This window comes from Onychomys torridus, chromosome 8 (genome assembly GCF_903995425.1).
Source record: "Onychomys torridus chromosome 8, mOncTor1.1, whole genome shotgun sequence".
In the NCBI taxonomy this organism is placed as follows: Eukaryota; Metazoa; Chordata; class Mammalia; order Rodentia; family Cricetidae; genus Onychomys; species Onychomys torridus.
In genome coordinates, this window is record NC_050450.1 from 58,030,193 (window position 1) to 58,043,540 (window position 13,348).

Here is a 13,348-nt window from a genome sequence, read left to right on the forward strand (position 1 = left end):
CCTCCTCTTCCTGTAAAAAAGCCAGGCATAGTGTTGGTGCATACCTATAATCTCAGCACTCATGATGCTAAGGCTGCATGTTTACAAATTCGAGTCCAGCACAGGCTATAGAATGAGTTAATAGCTAGCCTGGGCTACATAGCAAAAGCCTGTCTCAATTTTTTTTCTATGACAGAAATGTCCTGAGTCTTTGCTGTCTGGCTACATGTGGCTGTCAGAACTAAAAACTGTAGCAACTGAAGAATAGAATTAAAATTGGCTCTGTCTTTTGAGACAGGCCTTTGCTATGTAGCTCTGTCTGGGCTCAGAATAGAAATCATCTTGCCTCAGCCTTCTACATTCTGATCTTACAGGTGTGTACTACTCTACCCAGCTCTGATTTTCTTTTTTCCTTTTTGAGACCAGGTCTATGCAGCCCTATCCTAGAGCTTATGTAGACCAGGCTGGTCTTGAACCCACAGAGATCCACCTGCCTCAGCCTCCTGAGTGCTGGGATTAAAAACATTCACTTCTATGCCCACCTTAAATTTTTTTTTATGTGTGTGGTTAATTGCCTGCATATATGCCTGTGTACCATGCGTGCAGTGCTCACAAACACCAGAAGATGAGACAACATTGAGTCCCTGGACCTGGAGTTACAAACTTCTACTCACCCACCAGGTGAGTGCTGGGAATTGAACCTGAGTCCTCTAGAAGAGCAATATGTGCTCCTAATAGATGAGCCATCTCTCCAGGTCCTTCAGAATCTTTCTCTTTTCTTTTTGATACAGGGTCCCAAGTAGACTATGCTGGTCTTGAACTCATTATGTAGCTGAGAATGACTTTGAACTCCTGATCCTCCTACCTCTACCTACCAAGTGCTGGCTTTAGAGATGTGCAATACAAGGCTTGGTGAGAATTTTCAGTTTTAATTGACATCCTAATAGTCACATTTGGATAGTGGCTACTGTCTTTTTCCCTAAAACACAGCTCTTGAGCCGGCAGAGAATGGGCTTGCCTATGGAGCTGTGGAGAAAGAATAGAGACGTGTTAATTCCATGTCTCTTTAAGATGAGGATATCAATATAAATGGTAGCGCTGGGATGAAGAGCCTCAAACAAGCACAGAATGCTTCTCTTGCCTCTTTATTCCTGATGCATATTTGCCCCCTCTTTGTCCAAGGTCCTCATCACATTTTGATATCCCCATTCCTTCTGGGTCTCCTCTGAGTTTTTAAGTGCTTCTTGACGAGAGCGCCTGGGAGACAGAGCCTCACACTTTTCCCTGCCAGTTAGTAACTGTTTCTGGCGGGAATCAAAGACCACATGACCTGTCCGGGTGCCTGGTCCAGGGCACTGGGGCTTCCAGTTGATTTTGGGAGGCATAGACATCTGGCGATACTTCTGGCAGGCTGAAGGGACGTTATCTACAGTGTGGTATACCCAGTCCTGGCTGTCTAACCGCCGGGACGGGGGTTGCAGCTCTATTAGGACTGGTACCTCTGACAAAGTTTTCAGGTCAGGGGAGAGCACTTGGGCCTTGGAAGGGCAGGAGCCTTGGTTGACTGGGACAGAAGTCGAGGACACTTGCTGCTCTGTATTGTCTTTCTGAGAATTCGTTTTACATACAAGGGATTTCACTGGGGAAGATGCCAGCTTTAATATCTGAAGTGGGCCCAAGACTTGGGCAGAACCAGTACCTGGAGCAAAGCTTGTTTTTTTGTTGATGTCAGAGTCTGGGGTAAGGCCTGAGTCCTTATAGGGGCCAACCTGCTGGGTAAGGCCTGGAGTCTTGAAGCCAGAGCCTTGGCCAAGTGCCGGGTTCTGATGATGGCTAGAATCTTGATTAATTGCTGGGCATTCCTGAAGGTTAGGGTCTTGGCCATGTTCTGAACTGTAAATGCCAACATCTTGGTTTAGGTCCGATCTTCTTTCTGCTGTGGTGACATTGATTAGATGGGGATTCTTGTGGGAGTTGGTGTCTTGGTTTAGATCTGGGACTCTGTAGATTCCAGGATTTTGAGTAAGGCCTAAATTCTTGTAGTCTCCTGAGTCCTGTGTGAAACCTGAGCTCTTATGAAGGTAAGAGATTTGGACATGGCCTGGGCTCTTGGGGGAACTAGATTCCTGGATAAGTCCTGAGTTTTTGTTAATTTCAGAGTCTTGGGTATGGCATGGGTTCTTCTGTGGTCTAGAGTCTTGGGAAAGGCCTACATTCCTGCAGGTTCCTGGATGTTGTACATTTCTTGAACCATTGTTACCTCCAGAATTATGAGAGGAGTCTGGCCACTTTTGGTCTCCTACTGGGGAGAGACCTTTATTTTTGTTGATTACAGTGTCTTGGGTTAATGTACCATTCCTGTAGACCACAGAGTCTTGCATAAAGCTCAAAGTCTTCTGACCAGATGTTTGACTGAATATTATATTCTTGTGGAGGTTGGAAGGTTGGATGAAACCTAAGTTCCTAAGGACACCAGCATCTTGGATAGCAACTGAACTCCTCAGGCCAGAATCTGGAGTGGTACCTAGATTCTTTTGAAGGCAAGGGTCTTGGGAAATGTTTGGATTCATGCAGAGGTAAGGATTTTGAGTATAGCCTGGAAACTTGTAGAAACCTGAATTCTTGTGGAGGCATGGATTCAAGGTAAGGCCTGGGTCTTGGGTAAGGCCTGGGTTCTTCTGGAGTCTTAGATCTTGGGTAAGGCCTGGGTTCTTCTGGAGTCCTGGATTTGGGGTAAGGTCTGGGTTCTTCTGGAGTCCTGGATTTGGGGCAAGACTTGGGCTCTTCTGGAGTCCTGAATCTTGGGTAAGGCCTGGGTTCTTCTGGAGTCCTGGATCTTGGTTAAGGCCTGGGTTCTTCTGGAGTCCTGGATTTGGAGTAAGGCTTGGGTTCTTCTGGAGTCCTGAATCTTGGGTAAGGCCTGGGTTCTTCTGGAGTCCTGGATCTTGGGTAAGGCCTGGGTTCTTCTGGAGGCCTGGATTTGGGACAAGGCTTGGGTTCTTCTGGAGGCCTGGATCTTGGGTAAGGCCTGGGTTCTTCTGGAGGCCTGGATTTGGGACAAGGCTTGGGTTCTTCTGGAGGCCTGGATCTTGGGTAAGGCCTGGGTTCCTGGGAACTCTAGATTCCTTGTCAAGGGATGGGGTCTTTTGAAGGCCAAAGCCTTGGTTAAGGTTTTGATTCTCGGGGTTTGGGGGTTGGATTAAGTTCTGAGAGATGGTGGAGAACTGAGAAGGGACAGAGAAATAAGGGGAAGAGACAGTCTGAGGAGGCTTGGAGGTTGAAAGAAAGGTGGGAGTTTGTGGTAAGTTGGAGGGCTTCTGAGGGTTAGATTGAGGACCAGCAAATGTTCTGGGAGAAACAAGCGGCAGAGCGAGAGTACACAGTGGTGGGGTGGTGGGCAGTGTGCTCTGAGCAGCACTTGGAGTATGCAGACAAGGTTGAGAGGGAGTGGCATTCTGGGTGTAGACCAGGAACTTGGGGTAGACTGGAGCCTGGGAGTCTTCGCCCTTGCTCTCAGAACAGCAAGGATGAAGGCTGTGGTATGGGAAGGTCTTGGGCTGGGAGAACTTATCTTTGGCATTGTCTGAGATCTTCCAGTCCATGTTCCCCAACTCCAGGTAACCAAGTATAGGCCCGGCAGGAGGCTCAGCACTCTCCCCACCATGCTGCTTTTGTGTCTCTTCAGAATTTACCATGCCCTTCACCTCTTGGGGCCTGGAGAGGATGTTCAAGTCCTTCCTGAAATACCCTGAGTTCTCGGCATTGTGCTTAAGGAAGGCGTTCTGCTTTACTCTGCGGGCATCATAGACCATATGGCCAGTGGAGAAGCTGGGGTCAAAGGTAGCCAGCATAGAAGGAACGGGAGGTAGGGTAGGCGTGGAGGTGGTGACAGGGACTTGAGCAGAGGTTTGAGTAGTAATCATGGTCATGGACAGTGCTAGGGCAGGGGATGGGGTGCTGGCTGGGATGGGAGCTGGGGCAAAGGCTGGGTGAGGGCCCGGGGCAGGGGTCAGGCTAGGCAATGGGATGCGGTCATACAAATGAAGTAGGGAATGGGATGGGACATGTGTTGAGGCTTGAGATGTTTGCTCAGGGACATTGGTTTGGGGATGGGTCAAAGTGTGTACTAGGATTTGGACTGGGTCATGGCCTGGGGACTGGAAGGAAGCATGTGCAGGAGCCTGGGTTGGGGGTCGAGGTAATGTATGGGCTGAGGCTTGCTCAGGGCTGTGGGCTAAACCCTGAGCTTGGGTTGGGGCTGGTACCTGGAGTGTGATATGGGGCAGGATGTGGGGCTGGGCCTGATCCAAGATATGGGCTTGATTATGGGTTGGGGCCTGGGCTGGGAGATAGGATGGGGTGGGGGCTGGGTTATGGGATGGGGTTGGGGGTGAAGCACTGGCTGGTACTGGGGCTTCACTGAGGTCTGGGATAGGAGCTGAGACAAAATCAGGTGCATGGGCCGGTGGGGTATAGGCTGAGGTGTGCTCAAGACCCTGTGCCCTGTATTGAGTGGGTTCTGAGGTCTGTGTCTGGGATTGAGTGGAAGGGATTTCATGGGTGTTGGTCAAAGAATAGGTTAGAGCCTGGGCTTGAGCATGGGGTGGACTGTCATCTGGTGCCTTAGTCTTGTCCTCTTGGGATGAAGAAGGTGGAACCGTGTTCAGCTTGTGTATTTTTGGAATCTGGGGAGAAATCTCTGGCTTGGAAAATAAAGAATCCTGGGTCTTCATGACTGTGGCCTGAGGGGCTTCCCCAGCTCCCAGCGGTCCCTCTTTCCACAGTTCCCACGGAACTTCTGTGGGAGCTCTGCCATGTCCACATTGGGGTGGCATCCAGCAGCACCTAGAAATGTTCTCATCATTTGTGTCTGGTACCCAAGAGTCAAAGTGATTGGCATGCCCAAGCAGGAAACTGGGGCGACGGGGAAATCGGGAAGAAATCCTTGAGTACAGGTTCTTGGGATCTGCGGTACAACGCATGCACAGGGGTCGGCCGTTTAGATCAGCAGGTTGCTTGTCTGCAGAGGAAGGAGGATGGGAAAGGACAGGGTGCCCAGGTGGGAGTTGGGACAATGACAAAGGGGACAAGCCACATCTGCAGGAGACCTTGTAGGAGCCCACTCACCTTTGGGGAAAAAATGATGGAATAGAATCCGCAGTGAATTCTTCAGATGCTTCCAGAGCTGAGGGAAGCAGAGGAAGGAGAGCCCAGAAGTGGAGTGAGCCCTGAAGGCCGACATTTTTCTGGCCATATCCCAGCAGCCCTCCCACATCAGCCCTTTGAACAACCCAGCTCTCAGGCTAAGCATGGTAGCTAGCACATGCCTATAATTACAGAACTCAGGAGACCTAGGCAGGAAGAGCTTAAGTTGGGGATTCAAACAGGGCCACATAGTGAGACTTCATCTCAAAACAAACAAAGCCCAGAGCCCCCTCCACCCTGCTGCCTAGACCCTGCCCTGACCAGAGTCACCACATTGATTCCCACGTTGAGCAAGATGAAGCTGCCCAGAATCAGAAGAATTGAATCTCCTAAATCCTGGCATTTCCTGAGGTTGGTGCCAGAGCATGCTTGGGCTCCATGGTAGACTTGTTCACCCATGACAGGGGGTCCCAGGACTACCTAGACCCTGTAGCCCCCACATACTGGGAGGCAGACTCCCCAGTGGGGGAGGGGAGGAGGACTGAGTCATAATGGGGCAGGTGATTGGGATCACAATGAGCTGATGGAAGAGAAGGACCCAGAATGAAGTTCCCTGGTAACCAAGCCTGGGTAACCTAAGCCTATAAGCTGGCCAGCACCTCTCCCATTTATCAACTATTCCCCCACAGTGATCTGATCCACTCAGCTCAAACATGCCTCGTACCGTCACTCCTGCAGTTGAAAACCCAGAATTTCACCCCTTGATCACGCCTTGACCTCAGAGACCTGGCTGAAACCTAGAACCTTGGTTGTCTTCCTACACTTGGCCTCAAGCTTTTATCTGCCTGCCTCAGTTTCTTTTTCTCCCTTTTCCCCTAAAATTTATTTTATGTATTGAGTGTTTTGACTGCATATGTGTGTGCCACATGTATGCCTGGTATACTTGGAGGTCAGAAGAGGACATTAGGTCCCCTGGAACTGCAGTCACCACGTGGGTTCTGGGAAACTGAACCCAGGTCCTCTGCAAAAGCAGCTAGCACTTAGCCAAAGAGTCACCTCTAAGTCCTGATCCCAGTTTCTTGAGCAGAGCTGGTCAGTGCCTTTTGGGAAAAGGAAGACCTGAAGCAAGGTGGGTGCTCTGAAGTATCTGTGATTCACAGTTTACCGTTTAAGACATTTCAGACAGGATCGAGAGGGGCCTACTGGCGGGAACATCATGCCAAGGAGCCACTGGTTTCTCACATCAAGAATCCCAGGCTGATGAAAGGAGAGGTACTTCCAAACCACCAACAAGGGTTTCTCGACTCTCTCTTTATTCCTTCCTCCATGCCCCGCTCCACTGCCCACATTCATGTGCTGGTCAGTTAAGTTTCCCTGTCCGACTTCTATGCAGAGAGGGCCTTGAGGCTGAGGTGGAAGGTGGTGGCAAGGAGCTGGCCCGTCCCCTGTTCTCCTGCACCTGCCTCTTCAGCTCCAGGCTGTCATACACCTGGTAGCTGGCATTGCCACCTGGATTCCGACTGAGCGGAACAAAGGTGGTTGGAGGTGGAGTTGGATCAGAAGCCTGCACTTCAGGCAAGGGCTGAGAGGAGTGAGGGATCATCAGGCCGGAGCTGGCAGCTGGGGCCCTTTGGTAGGTAGTCTCACCCAACGCCGTGAGGGAGGTAGATGTAGTCAGAGGGTGCCGAGAGGGAAAAACGTCAGTCCAGTCAGCTGTCCGCCTGCGGATCTCGTGAGATTCCCGGGAGCTGTAACCCATGTGTCCTGTGGATTGCGGTGGGCTGTGGTTGGCTTGGCTGTGCGCATAGCTAGGGAGGTTCTGCCGGTGGGCCTGGGAGGAGCCGTGCTCCCGGTAGCCCAGGGCCTCTGGCCTGGGGTTCCTGCACACAGAGGCCAGTGGTGGCTCAGAGCCTTCCACCCCACGCCGCCGCTGATCCCAGGCATCATGGGGTACGTGCCCCCCTGAAGAGAAGGGGCTGTAGCCCACAGTGACCCAGGAGGGGTTAGGAAGCAGCCGGCGGGCAGGCGCTGGTGATGAGGTCCACTGCTCAGCTTCCACATTACCCCAGACCCGGGACTGCGAGTAATGGGGGCCGAAAGTCTGTAGCCTCAGTTCTGATTTGGCTTCTACCCGCTTGGGCAAGCGGCGCAGCTCGGGAGACAGGTAGAGAGAGGATAACGGGAGGCTGGCGAGGATTCCACCCTGGCGGCCCCACAGTCCCACATTGGAGGCCAGGCCTACCGGCTTGTAAAAGCCGCCCCAGCCCCTGTGCGGGTGTTTGGGATGCGGGCAGGACTGGTCGTCCTCCGGAAGGGAATCCCGGTCTTCCAGGTCAAAAAAGGGCAGTGGCCTCAGCTGTGACGTCCTGTGGCTTTGAGGTTGCTTACAGAAGGGTAGGCAGCTACCGGAGAGCTGCCTGCTGTTTCGAAGCCTCCGCTGGTGGCTGTGGCGGCCCTGTGGGAAGCGGATGTGGCTGCCCGGTTGGTGGCGGCTGCGGCAGCGGCTGCGGCGGAGCTTGCCGCTACAGCGCTTACGGAGACGGTGGTAGGAGGAAGAGGAACAGTGTGTGGGTTGCGTCATCTTCACTTGCACGGGGTCCAGGATACAATGGATGTGGACGTCCTGGACGTTGGCTGGGGGACAGTCGGTAGCCTGGACTTCATCGGCTGCAGAGCAAGAGCCGAAAAGTTCAGGGTTAAGCACACTTGGCCCTGGTTGTTTTTTTTTAGGAGGTGTGTGTGTGTGTGTGTGTGTGTGTGTGTGTGTGTGTGTGTGTGACTATTGTCTAGCGTACTTACTGTTCTGATTCATCCAAAAGGTCATCTTGTCTAAGGCATTCTGGAGCCCATGCCACATCTGGGGGTGGTGGGGAGATGGGAGTGAAGACCGGGCTCTCTAATACCATCTCCAGTCCCAACAATCCCACCCATCTCTGCAAGTGAAGCAAGCCTGTAGCCGACTTCTCTACTCAGCCTTCTCCATCCCTATGGGTGAGCCACAGGATCCACTGACCACGGTTGTCACATTGATGCCGATGTTGACAAGAATGATGAGACCCAGCAGCAGGAATAAGATGTCTTCAGCATCCTGGGGGCTTTCTTGGTATTGATTGCAGCATCCCAGGGTGCCCCGCCATAGCTGGTTTTCCATGGTGGGGGGGTCCTAAGGCCACCTGGGCCAACCCCCCCCCCCACCCAGCCCACCCCACCCCACACTGTATTCATGCTGGTATCGAGAGATGCTTACTATCTGGGAGAGGGAGCCAGGTCATAATGAGGCAGGCTGGAGTCATAATGGAGAGGTAGCAGCTCTTTCATTCACTAATGTGACCCCTTGGGTGTCACTTTTTATCCTTGCCTTCCATTTGATAGAACATGGCCCCGAGGTACTCCAGGTCAGTCTTCTCCACCTCCTCTTAACCCCACATCTGGTTCCTGATCAGAAAGTATGGTAGCCACAGTCATGAGACAATCTTCACAGAGTCAAAGCATCCATAAAGGATTTCATTACTCTTCTGAAACACGGCCACACGTGTAGGTTACTGATAGGTCGCATCTCGTGCCTGCCTTGAGATCGACATCGAAAAGTGACAATGACACATAGCAGTGCCAACTCTTCCCCATCCTGACCATTTCCTCCTCCTAATCTCGCTAATACCAGCACCTGTGTGCAGCGCAGGCGCATTTGCTTCAGCATCATACAGACGTCCACCTTGCTGAGATCGCTGTCCCTGCCAACTACCAACATCCACTATGGTCCTCCTTCCTTCCTAAGAAACTGTCTGGAGCTCCAGGTGTCCAACTGTCGAGAAGGAGGAGGGTCTGCAAGAGCATGAATTGTTGAATCCAAGATTGCAAAAAGTACAGGGACAAATAGCCAATCGAATGGAAACACATGAATTATGAACCAACGGCTGAGGAGCCCCCAGCTGGATCAGGCCCTCTGGATAAGTGAGACCATTGAATAGCTTGAACTGCTTGGGAGGCATCCAGGCTGTGGGACCAGGACTTGTCCTTAGTGCATGAGCTGGCTGTTTGAAACCTTGGGCTTACACAGGGACACATGCTCAGCCTGGAAGGAGGGGACTGGACCTGCCTGTACTGAATCCACCAGGTTTAAATGAGTCCCCAGGGGTGTCTTGGTCCTGGAGGACATGGGAATGGAGGGGAGGGGCGGGGGAGAAGATGAAAAAAAAAAAAAACTGTGCTCCCATCAATCAAGCAGGGGCTTGCCAGTCCTAGCTGCTGGAGAGGCTGAGGCAAGAAAGAGGTCTAGTTCTAGGCCCTCCTGGAGCTGGTGGTACCATCTAAATCATACACACACACACACACACACACACACACACAGTGTAGTGAAGAGGTAGAGTACTTGCCAAACATGTTTACTCAGCACTAGAAAAAAAACAAAACAACAACAAAAAACAGTCCACACAGTTAGCCAAGTATAAAATGATGTAATTGTTGATATGACAAAGGTTAACAATCACTTATCCATGAACGCAGCACCCAGATTGCAAGTGTGGTGGTTTGGATTTGTTTTAACGAGAGAATCTAGCAGGAGCTATAGAGACGACTCAGCAGTTCAGAGTGCACACTGCTCTTGCAGTGGACCCAAGTTCAGTTCCCAGTACTCAGGTTGGGTGGCTCACAATTACTTAGAACTTCAGTTCCAGAGGATCAGATGCCCCCTTCTGGACTCCATTGCAACTGCACTCAAGTGCACATATCTGCCCTCACATAGACAGCTAATTTAAAAAATAAAAATCTTTAAAAAGAAAAAAAGAGAGCCGGGTGGTGGTGGCGCACGCCTCTAATCCCAGCACTCGGGAGGCAGAGGCAGGCGGATCTCTGTGAGTTCGAGGCCAGCCTGGGCTACAAAGCGAGTTCCAGGACAGCCTCCAAAGATACAGAGAAACCCTGTCTCAAAAAACCAAAAAAGAAAAGAAAAAAAAAAAGGGTTGAGGATTTAGCTCAGTGGTAGATCGCTTGCCTAACAAGCGCAAGGCCCTGTGTTTGATCCTCAGCTCCAGGAAAAAAAAAAAAAGAAGCCAGGTATGGTGGCACATGCCTTTAACCCACATTCCAGATGCAGAGGCAGGGCAGATCTCTATGAGTTCAAGACCAACCATGATCAACACAATGACTTCCAGGCTAGCCAAGGCTACACATAAGAAGACCCTGTCTCATAAAGATAAAACAGGGTCTTATGTAATCCTTCCTGGCCTGGAACTCAAGATCAAACTGGCCTTGAACTTGCAACAAACATCCTACCTTTGCTTCTAGAGTGCTGGGATTATAGGCATGTGCCACCAACCACCACCCTGCCAACAGTCATTTTCCCTGTTTTGAAACGGTGTCTCATGTAAGCCGGGGGTAACCTTGGCAAACTACGTCATTAAGGATATCCTTGCACTCCTTAAATCTTCCTTCTACCTGCCAACCAAGAATGTTTCATACAGCAAACTATTGAGCAGAAATGGAGGAAAGGTGTTTCTTATGGTCTCCAAACACACATACGTGCTTACTACGTGCCCATAGAATAAAAATAACTTGGAACGATCATCGCCTTTTGTTCACGTATTTTGTTTCACTGATATGGTTGGTGCCTTGCTGTTGTAGCCGCATCTAGCCTAGAACTGGGTATGTAGACCGGTCTGACTTTAAACTTGCAGTGATCCTCCTGCCTCAGCTTCCCGAGTCCTGGCATTATAGGCCTGTGCTACCACTCAACTTCAATAACCCCAGTTGGATGTAAACAGAAACATAAGGTGACTCACAGAAAATATGCTCACATTCCAGGAATCCATCTAGTAGGAAAGGTGATGTCCAGTACCTTCAGCCTGGGGTCACATGATTTCTTGTTCCCAAGATTATGTGTGCACATACATGCATAGGAGAATCTTAGTCAGGCTAACAGCAGGACAGGAGTCCTTTCTCTTCTGTCCAGTGCAGGGACTATTTGGAGGTCACATGGCAAAATGTAGTCTGGGCTGATTCACTGGCGGTGGGAATCTAGCCACTAGCGGGAATGGGATGTGGGGGTAGAAAGTTTCAAGGCTGTGAACATGGCCCCTGATATCTGTGGCCACAAGCCAGTCTTCACTGGGGCCTCCATCTTACTTTTGTGGACATGAAGAGGCACAAAAACCACAGAAGCCTGAGACATTATGGGATGGCGTCTCTTTATGAGTGTCCCTATTATTTTACCTCCTGCTTCTGAGCCCATTCTCAGGGGTTGCAGGAACTTCAGGTCCTGCCTGGGAGAGCGTGAGGAACTAGAGAGCCTCCCTCGCACCCATCTTTGCCCAAAGAAGCTAGAGCATTAGAGGAACCCGTTTCTGCTGCATCTGTAGCCTAAACCTGGGCTCCTTAGACTTTTGAGCTAGGGCCATGGGGTCTGAGGTCTTTCCTCTAGTTCAGGACTGCCTGGGGGATCTGGCTGGATTTGGTGGCTTCTCTGGGCACTAAAGAAAACAGGGTAGAGGCATTTAGGAGTCTTGGAACCAAGAAGGGCCTCGAGAAGGGTTCAGGACAGGGCCTATGAAGGCACGAAGTTGACAAGGGTCCCCAGGCTCTCTAGGCCCTGTTTCAAGGGAGGTCATTCTCAGCAACCAGTGATTCTGGGCACTGTGAGGACCCTCCCCCAGACCACCACAAACAACCACCTCTCTTCTTTTTATTTTTTCCCCAGTCATCTTCCCTTTAGGGGACGATACACCCAATCTTTGCTTGTCCCCTCAACTGTGCTGGATCCAGAAACCAAGGGGTAACAGTGGGACAATGCTTCTACCTCCCGGGTCAGTTCTCGAAGCCTGCGTCTCACATCTCGGGCATCATACACTATTCGGCCTGAGGAACGGCGCCGAGGTATTTCAGGGATATTTGCTGGACCCAGGAAGGTTGGTGAGGCAGGCTGGCACTGTGCTTGCTCACCCTCAACACCTGCCCCTGGCCCCACCCCATTGTTTTTATGGCTCAAAGCCTCTGGGCTGGGAGGCGGGGGGTTCACAGTATACACGTAGGCCTCTAGGCCCTGCTCTGACCGGATCTCGGTTTTGAGAGGCCTTCCCTCTACTGCTGGTTGGAAACGGATGGTCTGGGGAGGTTGCTCAAGACCATCCTGAGTCCAGGGTTCCCAGATCTCCTGCAGGGGTTGGAAGCTTTCCCAGTCCTTAGGACCATCCCAGTGGTGGGAGCAGATTGCCTGGTGCTGATGTGGAGGCCTCCCTTCGTCAGTGTCAGGGGCCCAAGCTAGTGGGCGGTGGGCACGGCGAGACTGGGAAGCTCTCCGGCGGTGACGCCGAGTGGGTGGGGGGGTCACGGTCATTTTCACAGGGTCCATGGTACATCGAAGATGGACTTCAGGGTAGGTCTGTTTCCTCGAGGGCTGGATCTGCCTCCTAGGTGAGCATAATTGAGTAGATTCTGTGGATTAGGGAGAGGGGAGGCTGTTGGAGAGGCTGGCCTCTACAGAGAGGTAATGTGGGGCTTTGGGAGAAAGCTGAACCAGTCATTACGGAACAGCTTAGGGTCAGGTGGGACAGAAGCCTGGTTTCTGTTCCTCCTAGGCCCCAGCCTCTAGCCATTCTTTTTTTTTTTTTTTTGAGCTGAGGCTCGAACCCAGGGCCTTGCACTTGCTAGGCAAGCGCTCGACCACTGAGCTACATCCCCACCCCCGCCTCTAGCCATTCTTACCTTTCTCACAAATGATATGGAATATTCGGTGTAAGATGATGCGGAGTCGGCTCCAGAGCTAGGTATAGGAGGACATGGTGACCACGAGTAGGTTCTTGTAACCACCAGGCCTGCCTCCCAGCCACCCCAGCCACCCCAGCCACCCCTTCCATCCCTAACCAGGGTCACCAAATTGATGCCAATGTTAATACAGATGATGAGACCCAACAGTATCAGAATGGAGTTCCCCACGTCCTGGCAGTTGTTGCTGTTGGGGTTTTGATATGAATCCCACTCAGGCCGTGACCGCTGAGCCATGGCCATGGCGGTCCCTAGGGCCACCAGGGCCCTTAGGCCCCCAGCCCACTAACCCTAGTGCCCAATGACCTGCTAGCCTGACGCAGAGGAGTCCTGAGAGTGACCGGGTCACAATGAAGCTGAGGTTTTCCCTCATAATGTGCCCAGGGTTGACTCTCCAGCCTTAGCCCAGACCTTGGCAGAGACCAAACCCTTTACCTTGCAGGTCTCTCTTACAGTCAGCCTCCTGGGT

The 13,348-nt window shown here is 51.6% G+C and overlaps 3 protein-coding genes across 3 annotated transcripts; all 3 read right to left on the reverse strand.

The window, feature by feature from the left end:
• Window positions 1-843: 843 nt before the first annotated feature.
• On the reverse strand, window positions 844-5,996 carry Spem3 (SPEM family member 3). The gene is given in 4 exon segments (XM_036194647.1): window positions 844-1,204; window positions 1,206-4,999; window positions 5,107-5,164; window positions 5,446-5,996. Coding segments are annotated over 4 exon segments (4,026 nt in total). The 5' UTR covers window positions 5,584-5,996; the 3' UTR covers window positions 844-1,168.
• Window positions 5,997-6,123: 127 nt separating this feature from the next.
• On the reverse strand, window positions 6,124-8,275 carry Spem2 (SPEM family member 2). The gene is made up of 3 exons (XM_036196525.1): window positions 8,138-8,275; window positions 7,924-7,981; window positions 6,124-7,791 (listed from the first exon to the last, which is right to left on the reverse strand). Exons 1-3 carry the CDS (start codon window positions 8,273-8,275, stop codon window positions 6,485-6,487), a joined length of 1,503 nt encoding a protein of 500 aa, XP_036052418.1. The 3' UTR covers window positions 6,124-6,484.
• A 3,540-nt stretch (window positions 8,276-11,815) lies between these two features.
• Window positions 11,816-13,122, reverse strand: Spem1 (spermatid maturation 1). The gene is made up of 3 exons (XM_036195025.1): window positions 12,979-13,122; window positions 12,820-12,877; window positions 11,816-12,549 (listed from the first exon to the last, which is right to left on the reverse strand). Exons 1-3 carry the CDS (start codon window positions 13,120-13,122, stop codon window positions 11,816-11,818), a joined length of 936 nt encoding a protein of 311 aa, XP_036050918.1.
• Between the last annotated feature and the right edge of the window lie 226 nt (window positions 13,123-13,348).

Bases quoted from the DNA above. Each gene is read 5' to 3' on its own strand.
- Spem1 (XM_036195025.1), bottom strand. From the start codon at position 13,122: ATGGCCATGGCTCAGCGGTCACGGCCTGAGTGGGATTCATATCAAAAC. The intron at 12,878-12,978 runs GTTAGGGATGGA...TCCTATACCTAG, and splicing joins GCATCAATTTGGTGACCCTG to CTCTGGAGCCGACTCCGCAT. The intron at 12,550-12,819 runs GTAAGAATGGCT...CCTAATCCACAG, and splicing joins CCATATCATTTGTGAGAAAG to AATCTACTCAATTATGCTCA.
- Spem2 (XM_036196525.1), bottom strand. From the start codon at position 8,275: ATGGAAAACCAGCTATGGCGGGGCACCCTGGGATGCTGCAATCAATAC. The intron at 7,982-8,137 runs GTCAGTGGATCC...CACCACCCCCAG, and splicing joins GCATCAATGTGACAACCGTG to ATGTGGCATGGGCTCCAGAA. The intron at 7,792-7,923 runs GTAAGTACGCTA...CTTGCTCTGCAG, and splicing joins CTTTTGGATGAATCAGAACA to CCGATGAAGTCCAGGCTACC.